Genomic DNA, 21,138 nt, shown 5'->3' on the forward strand with positions numbered 1-21,138 from the left:
TAGAGTGACCCACAGGATCCACCTTAGAGTGGCCCAGAAGATCCACCTTAGAGTGACCCACAGGATCCACCTTAGAGTGACCCACAGGATCCACCTTAGAGTGACCCACAGGATCCACCTTAGAGTGACCCACAGGATCCACCTTAGAGTGGCCCAGAAGATCCACCTTAGAGTGACCCACAGGATCCACCTTAGAGTGACCCACAGGATCCACCTTAGAGTGACCCACAGGATCCACCTTAGAGTGGCCCAGAAGATCCACCTTAGAGTGACCCACAGGATCCACCTTAGAGTGACCCACAGGATCCACCTTAGAGTGACCCACAGGATCCACCTTAGAGTGGCCCGGAAGATCCACCTTAGAGTGACCCACAGGATCCACCTTAGAGTGACCCACAGGATCCACCTTAGAGTGACCCACAAGATCCACCTTAGAGTGGCCCAGAATATCCACCTTAGAGTGACCCACAGGATCCATCTTAGAGTGGCCCAGAAGATCCACCTTAGAGTGACCCACAGGATCCACCTTAGAGTGACCCACAGGATCCACCTTAGAGTGACCCACAGGATCCACCTTAGAGTGACCCACAGGATCCACCTTAGAGTGGCCCAGAAGATCCACCTTAGAGTGACCCACAGGATCCACCTTAGAGTGACCCACAGGATCCACCTTAGAGTGACCCACAGGATCCACCTTAGAGTGGCCCGGAAGATCCACCTTAGAGTGACCCACAGGATCCACCTTAGAGTGACCCACAGGATCCACCTTAGAGTGACCCACAAGATCCACCTTAGAGTGGCCCAGAATATCCACCTTAGAGTGACCCACAGGATCCATCTTAGAGTGGCCCAGAAGATCCACCTTAGAGTGACCCACAGGATCCACCTTAGAGTGACCCACAGGATCCACCTTAGAGTGACACACAGGATCCACCTTAGAGTGACCCACAGGATCCACCTTAGAGTGGCCCAGAAGATCCACCTTAGAGTGACCCACAGGATCCACCTTAGAGTGACCCACAGGATCCACCTTAGAGTGGCCCAGAAGATCCACCTTAGAGTGACCCACAGGATCCACCTTAGAGTGACCCACAGGATCCACCTTAGAGTGGCCCAGAAGATCCAACCCTTGAGTGGCCCACAAGATCCTATGTTATATCCTCTCAACTGTTTTTAATGAAATTTTTATTTTAGATTTTATGTTTAGTTTTTTTTTTTTTTTTTTTTGAGATGAAATTTCACTCTTGTCACCCAGGATGGAGTGCAATGGCTCAACCTAGGCTCACTGCAATCTCCACTTCCTAGGGTCAGGCAATTCTGCTGCCTCAGCCTCCCGAGTACCTGGGATTACAGGTGCCCGCCACCAGGCCTGACTAATTTTTTTTGTATTTTTAGTAGAGATGGGGTTTCACCATCTTGTCCAGGCTGGTCTTGAACTCTTGACCTCAAGTGATCCACCGGATTTTATGTTTAGATTTACAGAAAACTTGTGGAGATAGCACAGACAGACCCTGCACCTGGCTTCCTCCATTCCTAGCATCCTACCCCAGGACAGGGCACTTGTCACATTAATGATGCAATACTGGCACACCAGCATTAACTAAACTTGACCTTTATTTGGATTTCATTACTTTTTCCCCACTGGGTTCCTTGCGATTTCCAAACCTGCCTGGAATTTTGCACCCTGTGACTGAACTATCGGTTAATGAAACTATTTATTTTTTAAAAGTATTTCTTAATCGCACCTGGCCCAGGAGTGGACACAGACCCGTGAGTCAGGTTCCAGGACTCACAGGTCCCCATCTGAGACACCTGACGCAGAGAGTGCCGGGGAGGGCAGGCTGCTGCCGCTGTGTGTTTCAGGGTTGGGGGCTGCCCTCTGGGGTGCCAGGAGCTCCCGTGTGGACACCGGGCAGGACAGAGGGCGGGTGGTGGGGTGCTGTGCCTGGGAGCTTGTCCAGGCCCGATGGCTTTTCCGCAGGCTGGCTGAGGAGCTAATTATCGAGGCGGCGGACCGAGGGTGTTTGCCTCTTGACCTTTTGTGACGCTGCCTGTCGAAGCGCGCTTGGCCGCCTCCCAGGGGAAATGCTATCCCAAGTGCGAAGTTGCCCACTGCTGGGGTAAGGGGAGAGGGCACCGCAATCACCCAGCCCTGACCTGGAATGATCATCTCCTGGTGTGGTGTGGCCGTCCTGTGGATGCTGACGGCCCCAGGGGCAGGGGTGAGCGGGCTGGGCTCTGCCGGCAGGTGCCAGGGCAGGGGTGAGCAGGGTGGGCTCTGCCGGCAGGTGCCAGGGCAGGGGTGTGCGGGGTGGGCTCTGCCGGCAGGTGCCAGGGCAGGGGTGTGCGGGCTGGGCTCTGCCGGCAGGTGCCAGGGCAGGGGTGTGCGGGGTGGGCTCTGCCGGCAGGTGCCAGGGCAGGGGTGTGCGGGCTGGGCTCTGGCGGCAGGTGCCAGGGCAGGGGTGTGCGGGCTGGGCTCTGGCGGCAGGTGCCAGGGCAGGGGTGTGCGGGGTGGGCTCTGCCGGCAGGTGCCAGGGCAGGGGTGAGCGGGGTAGGCTCTGCCGGCAGGTGCCAGGGCAGGGGTGAGCGGGGTGGGCTCTGCCGGCAGGTGCCAGGGCAGGGGTGTGCGGGCTGGGCCCTCCCACCGGGTGCCGGGGTCTCCCTGGCCCACACACCCTCGCCTAGCCTCAGGCCGCCGGGGCTGGAACTCCAGCAAGAACCCCCAGGGGACGGCCTGGGGAGGGGCTTGGAGGCGCTGAACCCAGTCCCGTGCCCCCACCCCAGGAGCGGGCTCCTCCGTCTCCACGTGGCCTCAAGCCCCGCAGGTCACCCGAGGGCCGCGGCCGCCAGCAGGGGGCGCCTTTCTCCGCCCTCCGGGAAGCGCAGGTGCCGCCCGCACCCCAGACGGCGCTGCAGCCTCTGCGCCCGCCCTTCTCCCTTCTGTTTGCTCAGGTGTCCCCCGGCTTGGGAGCGGGGCCCGCAGCCTGGGTGTGAGGCGTGACGTCGGTAGGAAGAGCCCCTTCCACGGAGCACGGGGCCCACCGGGGAGGCGGCCCCGGAGCCCCCTCCTCCCACCCGCCCGGGATTGACAGCCCCTGCCCCGGGCGCCCTCTGACCCCCGCGGTCACCCGGAGACGAGGAGGCCCCAGACAGGTTGGGCCGCGATGCAGGTGGCCCCGGGCTCAGGTCCCGGCACGGGGGCTCCTGGTGCACGAGCTCCGCCCTTGCCCGGGGAGGGGCCGGCGGGTGGGGCCCCCGCGGAGGGCATTGTCCTGAGGGCACCACGGCCCGGCCGCCCCGCCCAGCGCCGCCTGCCCTCTGAAAGGCCTTTCATCCCGGGGCCGGCAGCACCACTGGCCGCATCAAAGAGCGTCTATGGAAAGTCATATTTTTCCCCAAACCAGAAAAGTTCAGGCTGGGAGCACAAACATTCAGCTCATTATTTAGAAATAACAAGTCCTCTGGGCCCTGGTATCAGATCAAAGCTCGGAAATTAAATTCTCCAGAAAAGGAGGCGGCCTGGGATCAGCAGATTTATGTTTGCTTATTTTTTTTCATTCAGCAGCTAAAAAAAGGGACTCAAAATCTGCCTAGCGGTTTGGAAGTCTGGCCCGGGGTGTGTGAGCGGCGAGGAGACAGCGAGCTCCGGAGGCTTCTGGGCGTGGAGGCTGAAAATATTTGGTTGACATGACAATGGAGACGGCCTGGCAGCTTGTCAAGCGCCGGGTCCAGGAATGTCCTTGTCCCACCCTACCCCCCCAAGCCAGTTCACACACATGCACACACATGCACACAAAAGCTCACACATGCACACAGAAACACACATGCACACACAAACCCACATGCACACACACACAAATGTGCACACATGCATACATGTACCCACATGCACACACAAACACACATACACACAAAAGCTCACACATGCACACAGAAACACACATGCACACAAACACACATGCACACACACATACACACAAATGCACATACATGCACACAGAAACACACACGCACACACAAACACATACAAACGTACACACATGCACACGTCCACCCACATGCACACACACACACACACAAAAGCTCACACATGCACACAGAAACACACACGCACACACGAACACATATAAACGTGCACACATGCACACGTCCACCCACATGCACACGTCCACCCACATGCACACGCAAACACACATGCAGGCACAAACACATACACACACGCACACACACGGACACAGAAACACAAGCACACACACAGGCACACATGCACCCACGTGTAAGCAAAAACACACATGCAAAACACATGCACACACACAAGCACACATGCACCCACGTGTATGCAGAAACACACAGTCATATAAAACACATGCCTATGCACATGCACACACGCTCACTCACACATGCACAAACATGCACACACACACACGTGCCTGTGCACAGATGCTCACCTGCCCAGGAGCTCACATCCCCAGGGCACACATATGCCATATTTACTCATGTGCACACAGGGACACTACAGTGGTTAAAACCAGCTGGCACAAGAATCAGGAGTGTGGCTCTTTGCTCTTGCCCCAGGATTCAGGGCCGGTTTGAAATCTGTGGCACACCTGAGGACAACAGACCTGCTCTAGAGAGCGCAGGGGCCTTGCTGCCTCCAGACTTGGGCAGAGACGCCCTTGGCAGTGATACTGCCTCTTGCTGTTCCATCCTCATCCCCTCAAGAGGTCCCCAGACCCGGTTGCAGGTTGGCATGGCCCACCAAGGGTCACAGGTACACAGAAGGCACTGGGCACGGTGCAGTGGCCATCACATTCCCCTGGGGTGCCCTGGATGGGGCCACCTTTGTCCTCTCCAGCTGGGGCCATACTGGGATTATGGCAGAGGTGCCGGCAGGACAGGAATCTCTAAGAAAAAAGACCACATAGCCTGTGTGGAGGGCAAGAGGGAAAGTGGGCCCCTCCTTGCCCCACTCCTGTGCCCCTAAGCATGCCCAGGTGAGCATCCTACACCTGGCCACTGGGGCACCTGACTCAGGTCCAAGCCGAGCACCATAATCCCATCCACAGGGCACCAGGGTTGGCTCATTTATGGGCATGTGGCCCAGTCTCAGCAAATAAGATGGCAATGCTTTGGCTGCCCAGGCCCCAATCCTGAGCAGCATGGATGGGGGACACCCGGGCCCCTCCACCACCATGGGGACGTCCAGGGCCTCTACCACAATGAAGGAAGCCCATTGTGGTAGACAGTTCTCCACCACCCAGGCCCCTCTACCATCGTGGGGGACATCCAGCCCTCTCCACCACCGTGGGGATGTCCAGGCTTCCATCGTTCCCATGATGGGGAACGTCCAAGCCCCTCTATCATTATGGGGACATCCAGGGCCTCTACCAGGATGATGGAGACCCAGGCCTCTGCCCCACCACGGAGGACGTCCGGGCCTCTCCACCACAATGAGGGAAGCTGTCCCAGGACAGGGCCAACACCACAGATGGCCCAGGCAGCCAGGTCCTGGTCACAGCAGAGCTGAATCAAATTCACCCTGAAGTCCACACTGGCAGCCAACCTAAGTGTCTCAAAAGCCCATTTAAACCCTTCCTTATGTGGGGTAGTCTGAGCCGGGCTTCCTCCTAAATGCCACAGACATGAAGCCTGCGGGCAGAGCCTCCCCTCCAGGCATCCTCCTGGCCTCCGTGAAACAGCCCAGGTGCAGAGGCTGACACGTGGATGCAGGCCCCACGGGCAGCAGGATCAAGGGCTCCCCCAGGCGCTGCAGAGTCGTTTCTCTTCAAGGCCTTGAAGTCAGCCCCTCGCAGAGCCCTTTCTTGCCATATAAGGGAACGCCAGGTTCCAATGTGGGTATCGTGTCTCTTTGGGTGGGTGGGCGTGATTCTGCCTTCCACCTGTGCGTGTGTGAACAAAACACACGTGTGTGCACCCGGCCCCATGCCCACCTGTGTCTGCAAACAGACAGACAGACAGACAGACATGCTGTCTTAGTCCAGATTTCCCAAAAAGCAGAGCCTGAGGCAGGGATTTCGGTGCAGGTGGTTTATTTGGGAGGAGACCCGAGGAAGCCGGAGGAGCTTATGTCAGGAGAGGACATATCCATGAGCTGACTGCTGCCCTGGCCACTGCTAAGCACACACGGGACCCCGTAGCTAGGGATGCGTCTGCAGACTTCGCACCCCACTCAGGGCCCCCCTGGACCAGTGGAGGAGCCTGTCGTCCTGGCCCCTCATGGGTGACGCTTGTTAACCCCGAGGGCCCCTCGCCAGAAGAGACGCGTGTTCGGGTCTAACCCGTGGAGAGGCTGATATCCTTGTAAACATCTCCCAGCGCTCCTGCCTCTAAGTTCAGTGCCACACATAGAGCAAATAAAGGGGAAGAAATGGGAAACATCTGGAAACACTGATAGTGTGACTCTTTTTTTCCTAAAAAACTGATAAAAATAGTGTCATAGACAGTTCGTTTTCTAGGCAATGTTATTTTAGGCAGGATGTGTTAATGGCATGAGAATTAGTACAAATTAAGTAATTAGGCTAGGCTGGCAGCTAGAGCTGGCAGGCGCCAACAGCCTGCAATTCGACAGTTTCTGTCCTGACGCTGCGTGTTTGACAACAGCAGTGAGGGAAGCGTGCCACGAAGCAGAGGACGCGGGGCGAGGGCACGGGTCGGGGGCCAGGGTGCGCCTGAACACCTGTGTCCTCTGGGTGTCCCTCTGGGTCTCAGGGACAGGGCAGCCCAGGCTCAGACTAATCCCGCGGGCCTGGAGTGCTCAGTGGATGCCAGGCCAGCCAAAGCCCTCCTGCCGGCTGTCTGGGCAACGACCTTCACTCTGGACAGAGCTGCGGGGCCAGGAGACCCTGTGAGGCTCACCGCCCCCCGACCCGGTACCCCGCTCTCTTGCAAGGGTGTCTGCCTGTGCCAATTTTCATGGCAGCGGGTGGGCTCCGTGGGCCTCCAAAGGTGCCTGGCTGGACAGCAACATCGGTGATGGCTCCCTCATAACGACCTGCTCTGAGAGGACTGGTAGTCCCTTTCACAGATGGGGAGACTGAGGCTGCGAAGATAAGCGGATTTCCCAGGGCTGCAGAGCCGGGGGTGGGAGAGCTGGATCTCACTCTCCTCCATACCTTCCCAGATCTAGGGCAGGCAGGACTCCGTGCAGGACCCCCGGGAGCCCTGCTCTGTGTGACGAGGATGGCAGCGTCCAGGGCACATCTTGGCTGCCGGTGTCCTAAGGGCAGGGTGGGCAGCTCTGCTGGAGGCCTCCAGGTGCTGCTGGGGGGAGCCATGCACCCAGCGGCTCTAGCACGGCAAGTCGCTGTATGGCCCAGGCAAGCCCCTTCTGTGCTCTCAGCCTCAGCTACCTCCACTGCAGGAGAGGGCTCCAGGCTCATTGGGAGGGTTTAAAAGTGAGATGCACCCTGCGGGACACAGGAAACGCTCATCAACCATCATCCTTGCCGCTATTGTGAGCCCTGGACACACCCTGGGCTCAAGTCCTTTCCCTCTGTGACCTCCCAAAGCCCAAGCTTCAGTTTCTCTCTTAGTCAGTCTGTCTTCCAGAGAAACTTAGCTTTCAGCAGAATCTCCTTTCTTTCTTAATTTTTTTTTCTTTTTTTGAGGCAGGGTCTCACTCAGTCACCCAGGCTGGAGTGCAGTGGCATGATCATAGCTCACTGCAGACTCGACCTCCCAGGCTCAAGGGATCCTCTGCCCTCAACCTCCCAAGTAGATGGGACTACAAGTGCATGCCGCCACACCCAGCTAATTTTTAAATGTTTTGTAAAGACCAGGTCTTGCTATGTTGCACAGGCTGGTCTTAAACTCCCAGCTTCAAGCCTTAGCCTCCAGATCCTCCTGCCCAGCCAGAACATTCCCAGATGGAGCCAGGTGCCTTTTCCCCATTATACTCCACTCCCCTCTCACTGGTGCACCCCCAGTGCATGCCACCACCGTGCCCGGCACACAGTCAGTGCCCAGAAATCATTTTCTGGGGGCTTGGATGGCCAAAGCCCATACCAGCCCCTCCTCCCCAGAGGCGGCCCTCTATCCCCAGACTGCTCCAAGCTCCGTAGGAAACAGACCACATGCTTCCCTCACAGCACTGGGAAATTCCTGGAGGCGGCCACCATTTGGGGCCTGCCATCTTCCCACAGGGGCCTCGGAGGAAGCCCCAAGACCCTGCCCCTGGCTACCTTGTGACATCCTCTCCTAAAGGACTGGCCTAAGCGGGGAGCAATTGGATCCCAGCACAGGTCTCACTTTGGATTTGCCAAAATCAGGACCTAAGGCAAGGGTTCGGTGGAGGGTGTGCTTTGGGAGGTGGTCTCAGAAGCACAGGGAAAGGGTGGGCTGAAGATCCGCAGAGGAGCAGGTTCTGCTGCAGGCAGCTGGGGCTCCACCGTGCTGGCAACCCCCGAGGAGCTGTTGTGAAACACACCTCGACACCACCCTATGGAGGGACAGGAATCCCGGGGCATCTCCAGGACTGGCATCTGTCACTGGCCTGAGGTTGCCCCTGGAGACAATAACGCCTGGCACTTTGGGGCTGCGCTGAGTGAGGCTGAAAACGTTTCCAGCCGCCTATGCGGAGCGGCAGTGGGATGCAGGGACCTGAGAGGGGCATCAGTCAGGGTGCACGGGAGCCGTCCAACGCACCTGCACGTGGACTCAAATGGGGCCCAAGGGGCCGTGGGTCAGGACGCTTAGTGTCTATTAAAGCAACAAATCCCTCTGAGGGAGGAACGGCACCATCTGTGTGGCACCCCTGTAGCTGGCACACGGGACGGCGCAGTGAATGTGCGATGCACAAGAATATGATAGCGACCTTGCCCAAGGGTTACTGAGGAACAGGGAAAAGGTTGTGTGAGGCTCCCGGGCATCTCATCGGAATACATTACCGTGCACAGCAGGACTTAACACAACAGAAGGGGCTCTGGGGGCCGGGAGTCTGAACTGAGGAGGCCGGCAGGGCGGGTCCCCCTGAGGGCCACGAGGGAGAGTCGGCTCCAGGCCCCTCCCGCCTCCGGTGCTGGCCACAGTCCTTGCCACTCCTTGTCTTGTGGCCATGCCACTCGAATCTCTGTCTCCATGTCTCCGGGGCCCACTTCTCTCTGTTCTCCTCTTCTCATAAGGACGCCTGTCATTTAATTTACGGCCCGCTGGAAATCCAGGAGGATTCCATCTTGAGGTCCTCAGCTAATTACATACTCAAAGACCCTGTTTCCGAAGGTCACATTCTGAGGGTTTGGGTGGGCATGAATTTTGAGGGGATACCGTCCAATCCAGTGCAGGGACTTTCCAGCCGCAGGCCCTAGGAAGGGCTCTGTGCTAAAATGCATCGCCCATTCACAGTGCAGGGCAGGAGCGTGCGGGCTGAAGGAGCCATGCTGTTCAGGGGCCTGGGTAACTGTATAACCTGAGGGTCTCCATGCTTTCCGTCCTGCGTGGGTGCCTTTTCCACTGTGGGCTCTCCCACCCCTCCACTCCAGAAGGGCAGCCCCTCAAATTGTCATCTCTCACCACCCTGGACTCTTCAGGGCAAACCGAGCGCTGCTTAATGGAGACATTGTTTCTTCAGAGGTGACGATTCCCCCAAACCAGCGTCATCCCCAGCCTGGCTACTCGAAGTGGGGTTCCTGGGCCTGCAGCTCCAGCATCACAGGGCTCTGCCCCGACCTCCTAAATCACAAGCCCCTCAGGCGATTCCTGCATTTGGCAACGTGTGAGAAGCACCAGCCTGTGTGGCCAAATCAATGGATAAATCGTCCCCCGGCGTCCACACCTGACCCTAGTGGTCTTCATCTGGTCCAGAGCTGCCTGAGGAGACAGGACAGGATGCAGCAGTGAGGATGACATTTCCTTCTGCTCACGGGTCCACACCAGGCATGTTTCTGACAGCAAGGGTCCCCTGCAGCCCTCAACACTCCAGAGATACGGGGATCCGGTGTGTAGGTTCCCACTACCCCTGCTTACTTCAATGACTCCAAACTTTTTTGACCATCAAGCATGTTTTTCTAGAAACCCTGTCTTGCGGGGACAGGTGTTATCAGCCACGTCCTGGTCAGTCCTGCAAAAGGAGGAAATGGCCACACGCCACCTCCTGGTTCACCTGCACCTGTGTGGGCAGCTCCCGTGCACCCCTAACTGCTGCCCCGCCCGAGTACCTGCGCCTCGCTGCTGGGGCGTGAGGACTTTCTCGGGCCCCTCGATGCGGCCGTGTGTCCGGCTCCCAGGCACTCGGCGCCCTGTCCCTTGTCCCCTGTCTCCCGCCCCCTTGTTTACCAGTGGGGAAGACAGGCCTGGCCGGTGGGGGTGGGAGTCTGTCCCTGGCCCCAGCTGTGGAGCAGCTGAGCTCATTGGAAACCAGGCTGCGGGCCTGAATGCAGCCCTTGTCTCCTGGCCCCTGTTAATAGCCTCTATAACTGCCCAGCATTTCTATTGACTCAAGATAAGTTCCGGGGGCCGGAGAACAGCTCACTGTTTGGCCCATGTCTGCTGGCCAGGCCTGGCCAGACCGGGACGGCAGGGTTTGGTGAGTCCTGCAGGGCAGGCCCCAGCGGTCGGTGCTGGCAGCTCAGCAAACAGCCTGCCCGGGCCACATGTTGTCCTCCTTATCCCTCGGGCCCCGGCCAGTAACCTTGCGGCGATTACACTATCAGCCTCCTTTGGCAGTGCCAGCGTGTGACACAGATCACATGTTCTTAAAACTCTGTCCAGAAACAGGTGTTTGAGGTGACATCATATCTGACCAGAGATCACTAAGTCTTCCGACTTCTATCAATATTTGCGTTTCCAGCTCCACGGAGAATCTAATCAGACTTCTGATGACACCTGCCACGTTTCTGGCCCACTTTGCTCCTGGCTGCGGGTGTCGAGCCCCCGTCTCCACTTGTTTTGGATTTACCCTCCTGAGGGCCTAGTGAGCCGACAGGAAGGGCCTCTGGGGTGGCCAGATGAGGGTAGCAGAGTCAGGGGGCCAGGAAGGTGTCCCCGGAGCAGGAAGAGGTGGGGTCCAGCCTGCAGGCCTCAGCCTGGGTAGGAAGAGTCCTCGCTGGGCCCTTGGCCTTTGGTGGCTCCGGCTATACCTCGCCAGGGCAGAAGCTCAACACGCAAGCCCCAAGCGCAGCCGAAGACCCAGACTCCAATGGCCAAATCAGGCCCAGCCCACAGGTGCGTCCCAGAGGCCGGAGCAGGGCAGCCCTTGGCCACCAGACAAGAGCCAACACTCTGAACCACCATGGATTGGTCCCTGCTCTAGGGGAGGAAAATGCACCCTTTTTAAAAGAAAGAAGCAGAAACAAGAAAACAGAGCCCCGTGGCACCCGCGGGCGGTGGCGTATCTCAGGCCTCTGGAGCTCGGGCTCTGGGGAGGGGTGAAGTTCCTCGTGGGCAGTGAGTCCCCTCTCAACCAGCCCCAGAGGGCCCCAGAACCCCAGAGAAACTCCCAGCAGCATCTGGGGTTGTATTGAGAAGCCACGAGCTGGAGATAACACCCACCTAATGTCAGAACAAATACGAGGCTGAAACCAGAGAGGCCTGGGAGAGATAAGACAGGCGCTCGCCCGGGCCGTGTCCCCCGGCCACCCGCAGCCCCATCCCAGCCCAGGAGAAACAAAGCCTCCAGAGCCACCCACGTTAATCATTTCTGGGCGGTCCGGGGCAGGGAGGCCCCGTTTCTTGGCTCCCTGGAGGCCCCGCCTGCCAGACCAGGCCAGGCCTCGAGATTTCTGGGGGTTCCTGTGCCTGGAACCCAGCACCGTGAGGCCAGAGGACCCAGCAGTGAACGAGGCAAACCCTGTCCCCAAGATGCACACGCTGAAGCTGCACACACTGAGGGTCAAACGTGAGACGCAGGCTATTCAGAGAACCACACAACCACACTAGTTAGCGGACAAAGGGTGGCGTGCTCTGAAGCCCGGGGCCGTACAGCACTGTGGGGTTCCTCACAGGCAAGGGGGATGTGGTAACAGCTTGAAGACGCACATTCCGACTTCAGGAAGCACCGTGAGGCAGGGAAGGGCTCCGTGCCTGCCCCTGGCTGAGGCTTCACGGGGCGTATGAGGAGCATGAGAGGGACAAGCTCCTCCAAACCCAGGCCCAAGGTGAAGTCAGTGTCCACCAGTTCCCCTGCTGAAAGAACCAGGTGTGACTGGGCAGGGGAGGGGAGGGCCTCTCAGGATTCCGGGGCGTCTGTGCTCAGGGGGATGCCCAGGCCGCTCCCCCAGCTACTGGCAGAGAGGAGCGATGGTGCCCAAGCCAGGCGGTGGGTCAGAGGCCGGGCGGAGCCAAGCCAGGCGGTGGGTCAGAGGCCGGGCGGAGCCTGGCTGGCTGGGTGTCCATGGGCGGCCTGGGACCAGTTCTTGTCCGTTCCTGTCCAGGGCAGTGAAGCTCAGCCCTGCAGAAGCCGAGTGGCTACGGGGAGCCTGCTCGCACCCACCCGGGGGCAGAAAAGAGACCCTGGCTGGGTGGGGCGGGGAGTCTAACCCCTGCCCTGGCAGGTCAGGTCTGCGGCAACTTCGCCGACACGGGAGGCAGGTGGTCTTCTGGGCCAGGCTGAGAGTTGGCAACCAGGGGAGGGGGCAGGAGGAGAGGGAGGCTGAGGGCCCTGGGGGCCACCAACAGGGGAGATGGGGAGGGCCAGAGTCACCCCCGCAGCAGCCACAGGACAGGACAGCGGCGGGACAGTGGCTGAACCCGGTCCCAGGTGCCAGGTGCCCCTCACGTGTGATGGAGAACTCCACGCACACACCAGTGGGATCTTCCTTCGAACAGACACATTCCAGGGGAGGGTGGATTATCGGGCTCACACAGAGGAAGCGGGGAGCACAGATCAGGACCTGGGAACCCCGTTCAAGACCAAGCAAAGACTTGGGCCACAGAGCAGAAAGAGCTGGAGTGTGGGCTCAGCCGTGTGACCCCAGGTCCTCCCTGTCTCCATGAAGGAGAGGCACGTTCCAGGCAGGGCAGGAGAGCTCAGCCAGCCCCAGGCAGGGAGCGTGTGTGCAGGTGTGTGCTCGTGTGTGCACGTGTGTCTGAGCGCATATGTGTGCGTGTGCAGAGTGAGGGCGTGCTGACCCCGGTAACAATTTGAATTCCAAAAGCTTTATTATAACCTTGCCTTTGTTTGTTGATGTTCAGCGAAAAAAGTATTTTCCAGAGCAAACACTATCGATCCGGTGTCATGAATCCTGGACCAATGGTCTAACCTTGAAGTCCGTTTCCAATCAATTTTTCATTTGCCTGAAATTATGTTCACAGAGCTCACTTTTCTTCCATTTCCATTTTACAACAAAATTATGATTTACTCTGAGTTCTTCGTATCTGGGTTCATGATCACGGCTTCTCCCACGGGGGTCCTTTGGGAACCTGTGGACAGGCTGAGATCAGCTGCTGGGGCAGGTGCAGGCCTCTCCCCACTCACTCCTCAACATCCCCATCTTTGTGGAATCAACATCCACTTTTTGGGGGGTCAAATTTTGCAAAATTCTTTCCCTCTAGCCCAAAGGAAAATTGGCTGTGGATATGTTCACGGGTAATGATTACTCTGTGTGGACGATTTCTGCTATTTTTTTTACTTCTTAGAGAATTATGTGATCTCCTGACCTCGTGATCCACCCACCTCGGCCTCGCAAAGTGCTGGGATTACAGGCGTGAATCCCATCCACGCAGACCATCCTGGCTAACACGGTGAAACCCCGTCTCTACTGAAAATACAAAAAATTAGCCGGGCGCGGTGGCTCACCCCTGTGATCCCAGGACTTTGGGAGGCCGAGGCGGGCGGATCACGAGGTCAGAAGATGGAGACCATCCTGGCTAAAACAGTGAAACCCCATCTCTACTAAAAAATACAAAAAATTAGCCGGGCGCGGTGGCAGGTGCCTGTAGTCCCAGCTACTCAGGAGGCTGAGGCCGGAGAATGGCGTGAACCCGGGAGCTTGCCGTGAGCCGAAATCATGTCATTGCACTCCAGCCTGGGCAACAAAGTGAGACTCCATCTCAAAAAAAAGAAAAAAAAAAAGAATTATATGAAAGGCTGATACGTTGTGGGGTTTTTGTGTTGTTTTGTCTTGGTTTTGTTGTTTTGGTTTGTTTTCAGTGAATCCTGGAGAAAATCATGAGCTATTTTTTGTGACGGAGAAAAGAGAGAGAGAGGAGAAGAGGGAGAGGGGGACGCAGAGGGGGTGCAGGAAAGAAGAGACAGAAGGTCAGGGTGTGAGCAGGACAGCCCGCAAGCTCCACAGGACGCGTGATTTATGTCCCCTTGACCGGGTCACGGGTGCCTAGTACCCGCCTAAGCATTATTTCCGGGGTGTCTGAGGGGATGTTTCCGGAAGAGCTTGGCATTTGAACTGCGGATGAGTGAAGATGCCTCCCCAGTGTACACGGGCACCACCCCAGCCCTGAGTGAGGCTGGTTCACTCTCTGCCTGCCTGAACCGGGTCATCTCATCTCCTCTTCCTCTCCTGCCCTAGGACGGGGCTCACTCCACCGGCTCCCGCGGTTTCAGGCCTTCAGGCTCGACCGGAACACACAGCACAGGCTCCCTGGGTCTCCAGCCTGCAGACGCAGGTGGTGGGACGCCTCGGCCTCCTCAGTCGATGAGCCCAGTCCTCGCAGGACATCCCGATAGCTGTGCCTCCTGTTGCTCTGTTTCTGTGGAGAACCCTCAAAAACACACCATGAGGTCAAGAGCCCCCAGCCTGGAAGTGACGAGGTGAAGAAGCTTCTGTGTCTCAGGCCAACAACCACCGCTGCTGCCCGGGGCAGCCTCTGGCATCGGATATTCAGGGGTGGGCGTGCTTTGGGCCTCAAGACTCCGACAAACACCTCAGTGACAAAGGGGTGTGGGCGGGAGGCAGGGGGCGGAACCAGTGGGGAAGACCATATGGCCAAGGCCACCGCCCCTCCCGGAAACACCCTCTAGGGTGGGCCTCTGAAGCTAGTGGAGTGGGAGTCCCCCAGGGTGTCTAGACATCTCCCTGGTCCACAGGCAGACACACGCTCTGACCCCTCCGCCAACGCCGAGCCCTCCACCACTGCTGACCCCTCCACCGACACTGACCCCTCCACCACCGCTGACCCCTCCACCACCGCTGACCCCTCCACCAACGCTGACCCCTCCACCACTGCTGACCCCTCCACCAACGCTGACCCCTCCACCAACACTGACCCCTCCACCAACACTGACCCCTCCACCAACACTGACCCCTCCACCACTGCTGACCCCTCCACCAACGCTGACCCTCCACCAACGCTGACTCCTCCACCAACACTGACCCCTCCACCAACACTGACCCCTCCACCACTGCTGACCCCTCCACCAACGCTGACCCCTCCACCACCAACGCTGACCCCTCCACCACCAACGCTGACCCCTCCACCAACACTGACTCCTCCACCAACGCTGACCCCTCCACCAACACTGACCCCTCCACCACTGCTGACCCCTCCACCAACGCTGACCCCTCCACCACCAACGCTGACCCCTCCACCAACGCTGACTCCTCCACCAACGCTGACCCCTCCACCAACACTGACCCCTCCACCAACACTGACCCCTCCACCACTGCTGACCCCTCCACCGACGCTGACCCTCCACCAACGCTGACCCCTCCACGAACGCTGACCCCCCCACCGACACTGACCCCTCCACCAACGCTGACCCCTCCACCAACACTGACCCCTCCACCAACGCTGACCCCTCCACCAACGCTGACCCCTCCACCACCGCTGACCCCTCCACCGACGCTGACCCCTCCACCGACGCTGACCCCTCCACCGACGCTGACCCCTCCACCAACGCTGACCTCTCCACCACCGCTGACCCCTCCACCAACGCTGACCCCTCCACCGACGCTGACCCCTCCACCGACGCTGACCCCTCCACCACTGCTGACCCCTCCACCACCGCTGACCCCTCCACCAACAGTGACCCCTCCACCAACACTGACCCCTCCACGAACACTGACCCCCCACCAACGCTGACCCCTCCACCACCGCTGACCCCTCCACCAACGCTGACCCCTCCGCCAACACTGACTCCTCCACCAACGCTGACCCCTCCACCACCGCTGACCCCTCCACCAACGCTGACCCCTCCACCAACGCTGACTCCTCCACCAACACTGACCCCTCCACCAACGCTGACCCCTCCACCAACGCTGACCCCTCCACGAACGCTGACCCCTCCACCAATGCTGACCCCTCCACCACCAACGCTGACCCCTCCACCGACGCTGACCCCTCCACCACTGCTGACCCCTCCACCAACGCTGACCCCTCCACCAACGCTGACCCCTCCACCACCGCTGACCCCTCCACCAACACTGACCCCTCCACCGACGCTGACCCCTCCACCGACGCTGACCCCTCCACCGACGCTGACCCCTCCACCGACGCTGACCCCTCCACCACTGCTGACCCCTCCACCAACGCTGACCCCTCCACCAACGCTGACACCTCCACCAACGCTGACCCCTCCACCAATGCTGACCCCTCCACCACCAACGCTGACCCCTCCACTAACACTGACCCCTCCACCAACGCTGACCCCTCCACCACCAACGCTGACCCCTCCACCAACGCTGACCCCTCCACCAACGCTGACCCCTCCACCAACGCTGACCCTCCACCAACGCTGACCCCTCCACCGACGCTGACCCCTCCACCGACGCTGACCCCTCCACCGACGCTGACCCCTCCACCACCGCTGACCCCTCCACCACCGCTGACCCCTCCGCCAACACTGACCCCTCCGCCAACGCTGACCCCTCCACCAACGCTGACCCCTCCACGAACGCTGACCCCTCCACCAATGCTGACCCCTCCACCACCAACGCTGACCCCTCCGCCGACGCTGACCCCTCCACCACTGCTGACCCCTCCACCAACGCTGACCCCTCCACCACTGCTGACCCCTCCACCAACGCTGACCCCTCCACCAATGCTGACCCCTCCACCACCAACGCTGACCCCTCCACTAACACTGACCCCTCCACCAACGCTGACCCCTCCACCACCAACGCTGACCCCTCCACCAACGCTGACCCCTCCACCAACGCTGACTCCTCCACCAACGCTGACCCCTCCACAAACACTAACCCCTCCACCAACGCTGACCCTCCACCAACGCTGACCCCTCCACCGACGCTGACCCCTCCACCGACGCTGACCCCTCCACCGACGCTGACCCCTCCACCGACGCTGACCCCTCCACCACTGCTGACCCCTCCACCAACACTGACCCCTCCACCAACACTGACCCCTCCACCACCAACGCTGACCCCTCCACCAACACTGACCCCTCCACCGACGCTGACCCCTCCACCACTGCTGACCCCTCCACCAACGCTGACCCCTCCACCAACGCTGACCCCTCCACCAACGCTGACCCGTCCACCAACGCTGACCCTCCACCAACGCTGACTCCTCCACCACCAACACTGACCCCTCCACCAACACTGACCCCTCCACCACCAACGCTGACCCCTCCACCAACACTGACCCCTCCACCACCAACGCTGACCCCTCCACCAACGCTGACCCCTCCACCACTGCTGACCTCTCCACCAACGCTGACCCCTCCACCACTGCTGACCCCTCCACCAACGCTGACCCCTCCACCACCAACGCTGACCCCTCCACCAACGCTGACCCCTCCACCAACGCTGACCCCTCCACCAATGCTGACCCCTCCACCACTGCTGACCTCTCCGCCATTGCTGCCCTGCACTCAGCTTAACTGGTTCAGAGCAGAACCAACGGCCCTGCCCTCCCAGAATCTTCCCGCACTTGGGAACAGCAGGTGCGCTCACTTCTACCCCTTGGGAAGCTGCCCACAAGCCCGGAGGGGCCTCCCAGCCATGGAAAGCCCTGCCCTGTGAGACGCATTCCACCAGCCTGCCCCACAGTCCCGGCTGAGCAGCGCGGGAAGGGAGGCTCCTAAACCCCCCAGCCCCTCCTCTGCTCCTCACCACAACCTGCAGGGAGGCTCCTGACACCCCCTATCCCCTCCTCTGCTCCTCACCATGACCTGAAGAGAGGCTCCTGACACCCCCATCCCCTCCTCTGCTCCTCACCATGACCTGAAGGGAGGCTCCTGACACCCCCCAGCCCCTCCTCTGCTCCTCACCACGACCTGCAGGGAGGCTCCTGACACCCCCTATCCCCTCCTCTGCTCCTCACCATGACCTGAAGAGAGGCTCCTGACACCCCCATCCCCTCCTCTGCTCCTCACCATGACCTGAAGAGAGGCTCCTGACACCCCCATCCCCTCCTCTGCTCCTCACCATGACCTTCTTGTTGACCCCAGGCCGTGGGGCCGGGGTTCAGGGTCCCTGCCACCAATCCCATGTCCACCATTGCCTCGACAGAGCTCCAGCCCCAGGGTGCACGGGGCAGCCGAGGGGCCCCAGCTCCAGCCCGGGTCTGAGCCATCCCTGAGAAGGTGGAAGACAGCACCCAGAACACAGAGGCCCCCACCGGGTGTCTGGGGACAGGGCCACAAGTGGAGGGAGGGACATCTCACAGCAACATCTCTCTTGCTGGGCTGGAGAAAACCAATTTCCTCTCCCTGCTGCGTCTGTGGGCACGCCGGTCCCTTTTTAATTTCACCTGAATTAATTACCAGGGCAGAGGCAGGTGTTCCTCCTCGGTTTCTCTCTCCGGCTCTTTGCCTTGTTCGCTTGCACGTGGCTGGGCAGCCTGCGGGGAGATCTGTCCAACAGTGCCAGGGTAAAGGCCGAGGGGCCCCGTGCAGGTCTGGGCACTCACGTCCGTGGCACCTCAGGACCACCAGCAGCTCCGGGGGGCTGAGGATCCCTCCAGTCCCTGCTGGGGGTCCCTTGTTGCTTTATCTCTGTAGCTCTCAACTCCTAAGCCTTTCCTGAGTACAGAGATTCAGATTCTAAATCAGCGCAGGATCAAAGAACCAGGGGTGACCCATGGACATCCTTGCTGGGCCCCGAAAGTGTGGCTGAGGCCCTGGTGGTCCGGGGAGAGCACGGCCTTCCAGTCCTGACCATGGAGACCCCGGCTTGGTCCCGCCTGATCTCTGCAGACCACAGGTTGGTGACGGGTCTCTGGGATGAGGCTGGAGCTGGGAGCACCTCAGGCTCAAGGGAACTTAGCATGTGGCTCCAGGAATGGACAGCCCAGGGTGGGCGGCCGCGTTTCCATTTTCAACACACCCAACCTCAGCACAAGACTCCCAGATCTGCAACGGGGATGGTGACAGTCTCAGTCGACTGTGGCCAGAGGGAAGAAAGGCCCAGGGGCCGTCAGTGGCTTTCACTTCACTTTACAAACGGAGAAACGGTGTCCAGGCGGGGCAAGGTCAGTGGCAAAGACGAGATTCATGCCCAGGTCCCCTGGCCCCAGACACTGCCTCTCAGTGGACACTGGCTGCCAAACCCACCAGCATTCCTGAGACACAGAGAAGCCAGTGGGGTCCTCACAAGGCCGGGCATCGAGGTCCTTATCAGGGACCCTCCAGAAAGGAGACCAGGCACCTCGTGTGCCCAGCCCCCCTGGGTGCTTGTCCCACAGGCACGGTGGAGGAGAATCAGCAAGTACAGGAGCCATAAACCAGTGATCGGATGTGGCTCAGACCCAACAGGACCCACGGGCCCAGGACGCAGGAGAGGAGGCCCCCGCCCACCTGGACCTGGACACCGCCCCTGCATGGGGGGCTCAGGAGACGAGGACCACGTGAGCTGCTGGGATACACATGAGCCGCCCGGGCAGGGGGTCTGCACCCCACGGGAAACACTGCAGAGAAGGTAAGAATCAATTGTTTAGTGAAACAGGAATTCTAGCAGCTCCTGACCCGCACCAAGGACCGGGCTGGGAGCCAGGGCAGCCTCAGAGGCTGCCACGCAGGTGACCCAGGGTCCCCTCGTGATCCTGCCATCTCGGGCCCGGAGGACGGCGTCCCATCTCCTCCCCCGCACCACGGCGTCTGGAAGCCGGCCAGCTTCGTGTGTCCTTCAAGGCGGGGTTCTCCACCTCCAGGGTGCAGCGCCCACCCGCTCCGGGGCCTGTGCCTCTTCAGGCCTCGCCCCACTGCCAGCGCCCGGCCCTCTCAAAGCATGGCCTCCCGATGCCTGCGTCCATCCTCATTAACAGCCAGATTCAGGGACACCAGCAGGGTGTCACGGGGCAAGTACCTCGTGTTCGAGTTCTCCGCGCCACAGCCGTGCTGCTGAGACCACCCACAATGGAAAGAGCAGGCGTGCACAGCTATGGGTCAGCAGGGCCTCAGATAGACGGTCTCTCCCTCTGCAGGCCGTGGTCAGCGGGGCCCTGGACGCAGGCTGGTCTCGAACACATGGCCCCTCCCGCTGCAGGCCGTGTTTGGTGAGTTGCGTTCACATACATCTCGTCCTCCATGGTCCAGTTGGCTCGCTGGACCGTTCTCTGTTCTCTTTTCGGCCTGGGCAGGACCACAAGAGAGCAAGGCCGAAGAAACCCGCACCGGCACACATCAAGACACAACTTCACACAGCGTCCAAAACTCACGCTCACACACATCAAGACACAACTTCACACAGCGTCCAAAACTCACGCTCACACACATCAAGACACAACTTCACACAACGTCCAAAACTCACGCTCACACACATCAAGACACAACTTCACACAACGTCCAAAACTCACGCTCACACACATCAAGACACAACTTCACACAGTGTCCAAAACTCACGCTCACACAGACACAACTTCACACAGCGTCCAAAACTCACGCTCACACACATCAAGACACAACTTCACACAACGTCCAAAACTCACGCTCACACACATCAAGACACAACTTCACACAACGTCCAAAACTCACGCTCACACACATCAAGACACAACTTCACACAACGTCCAAAACTCACGCTCACACACATCAAGACACAACTTCACACAACGTCCAAAACTCACGCTCACACACATCAAGACACAACTTCACAAAACGTCCAAAACTCACGCTCACACACATCAAGACACAACTTCACACAGTGTCCAAAACTCACGCTCACACAAAGACACAACTTCACACAACGTCCAAAACTCACGCTCACACAAAGACAGAACTTCACACAACGTCCAAAACTCACGCTCACACAAAGACACAACTTCACACAA

General features: G+C 59.4%; 1 protein-coding gene across 1 annotated transcript; it reads left to right on the top strand.

Annotated features, from left to right (window-relative positions):
• Window positions 1–1,929: 1,929 nt before the first annotated feature.
• LOC129040680 (uncharacterized) lies at window positions 1,930–6,340 on the top strand. Its single transcript, XM_054495447.1, has 2 exons — window positions 1,930–2,120; window positions 3,563–6,340. The coding sequence occupies exon 2, from the start codon at window positions 3,869–3,871 to the stop codon at window positions 4,982–4,984; it is 1,116 nt and encodes a 371-aa protein (XP_054351422.1). The 5' UTR covers window positions 1,930–2,120; window positions 3,563–3,868; the 3' UTR covers window positions 4,985–6,340.
• The last annotated feature ends 14,798 nt before the right edge of the window (window positions 6,341–21,138 follow it).

The sequence above is a fragment of the Pongo pygmaeus genome, chromosome 6 (genome assembly GCF_028885625.2).
Source record: "Pongo pygmaeus isolate AG05252 chromosome 6, NHGRI_mPonPyg2-v2.0_pri, whole genome shotgun sequence".
Classification (NCBI taxonomy): Eukaryota; Metazoa; Chordata; class Mammalia; order Primates; family Hominidae; genus Pongo; species Pongo pygmaeus.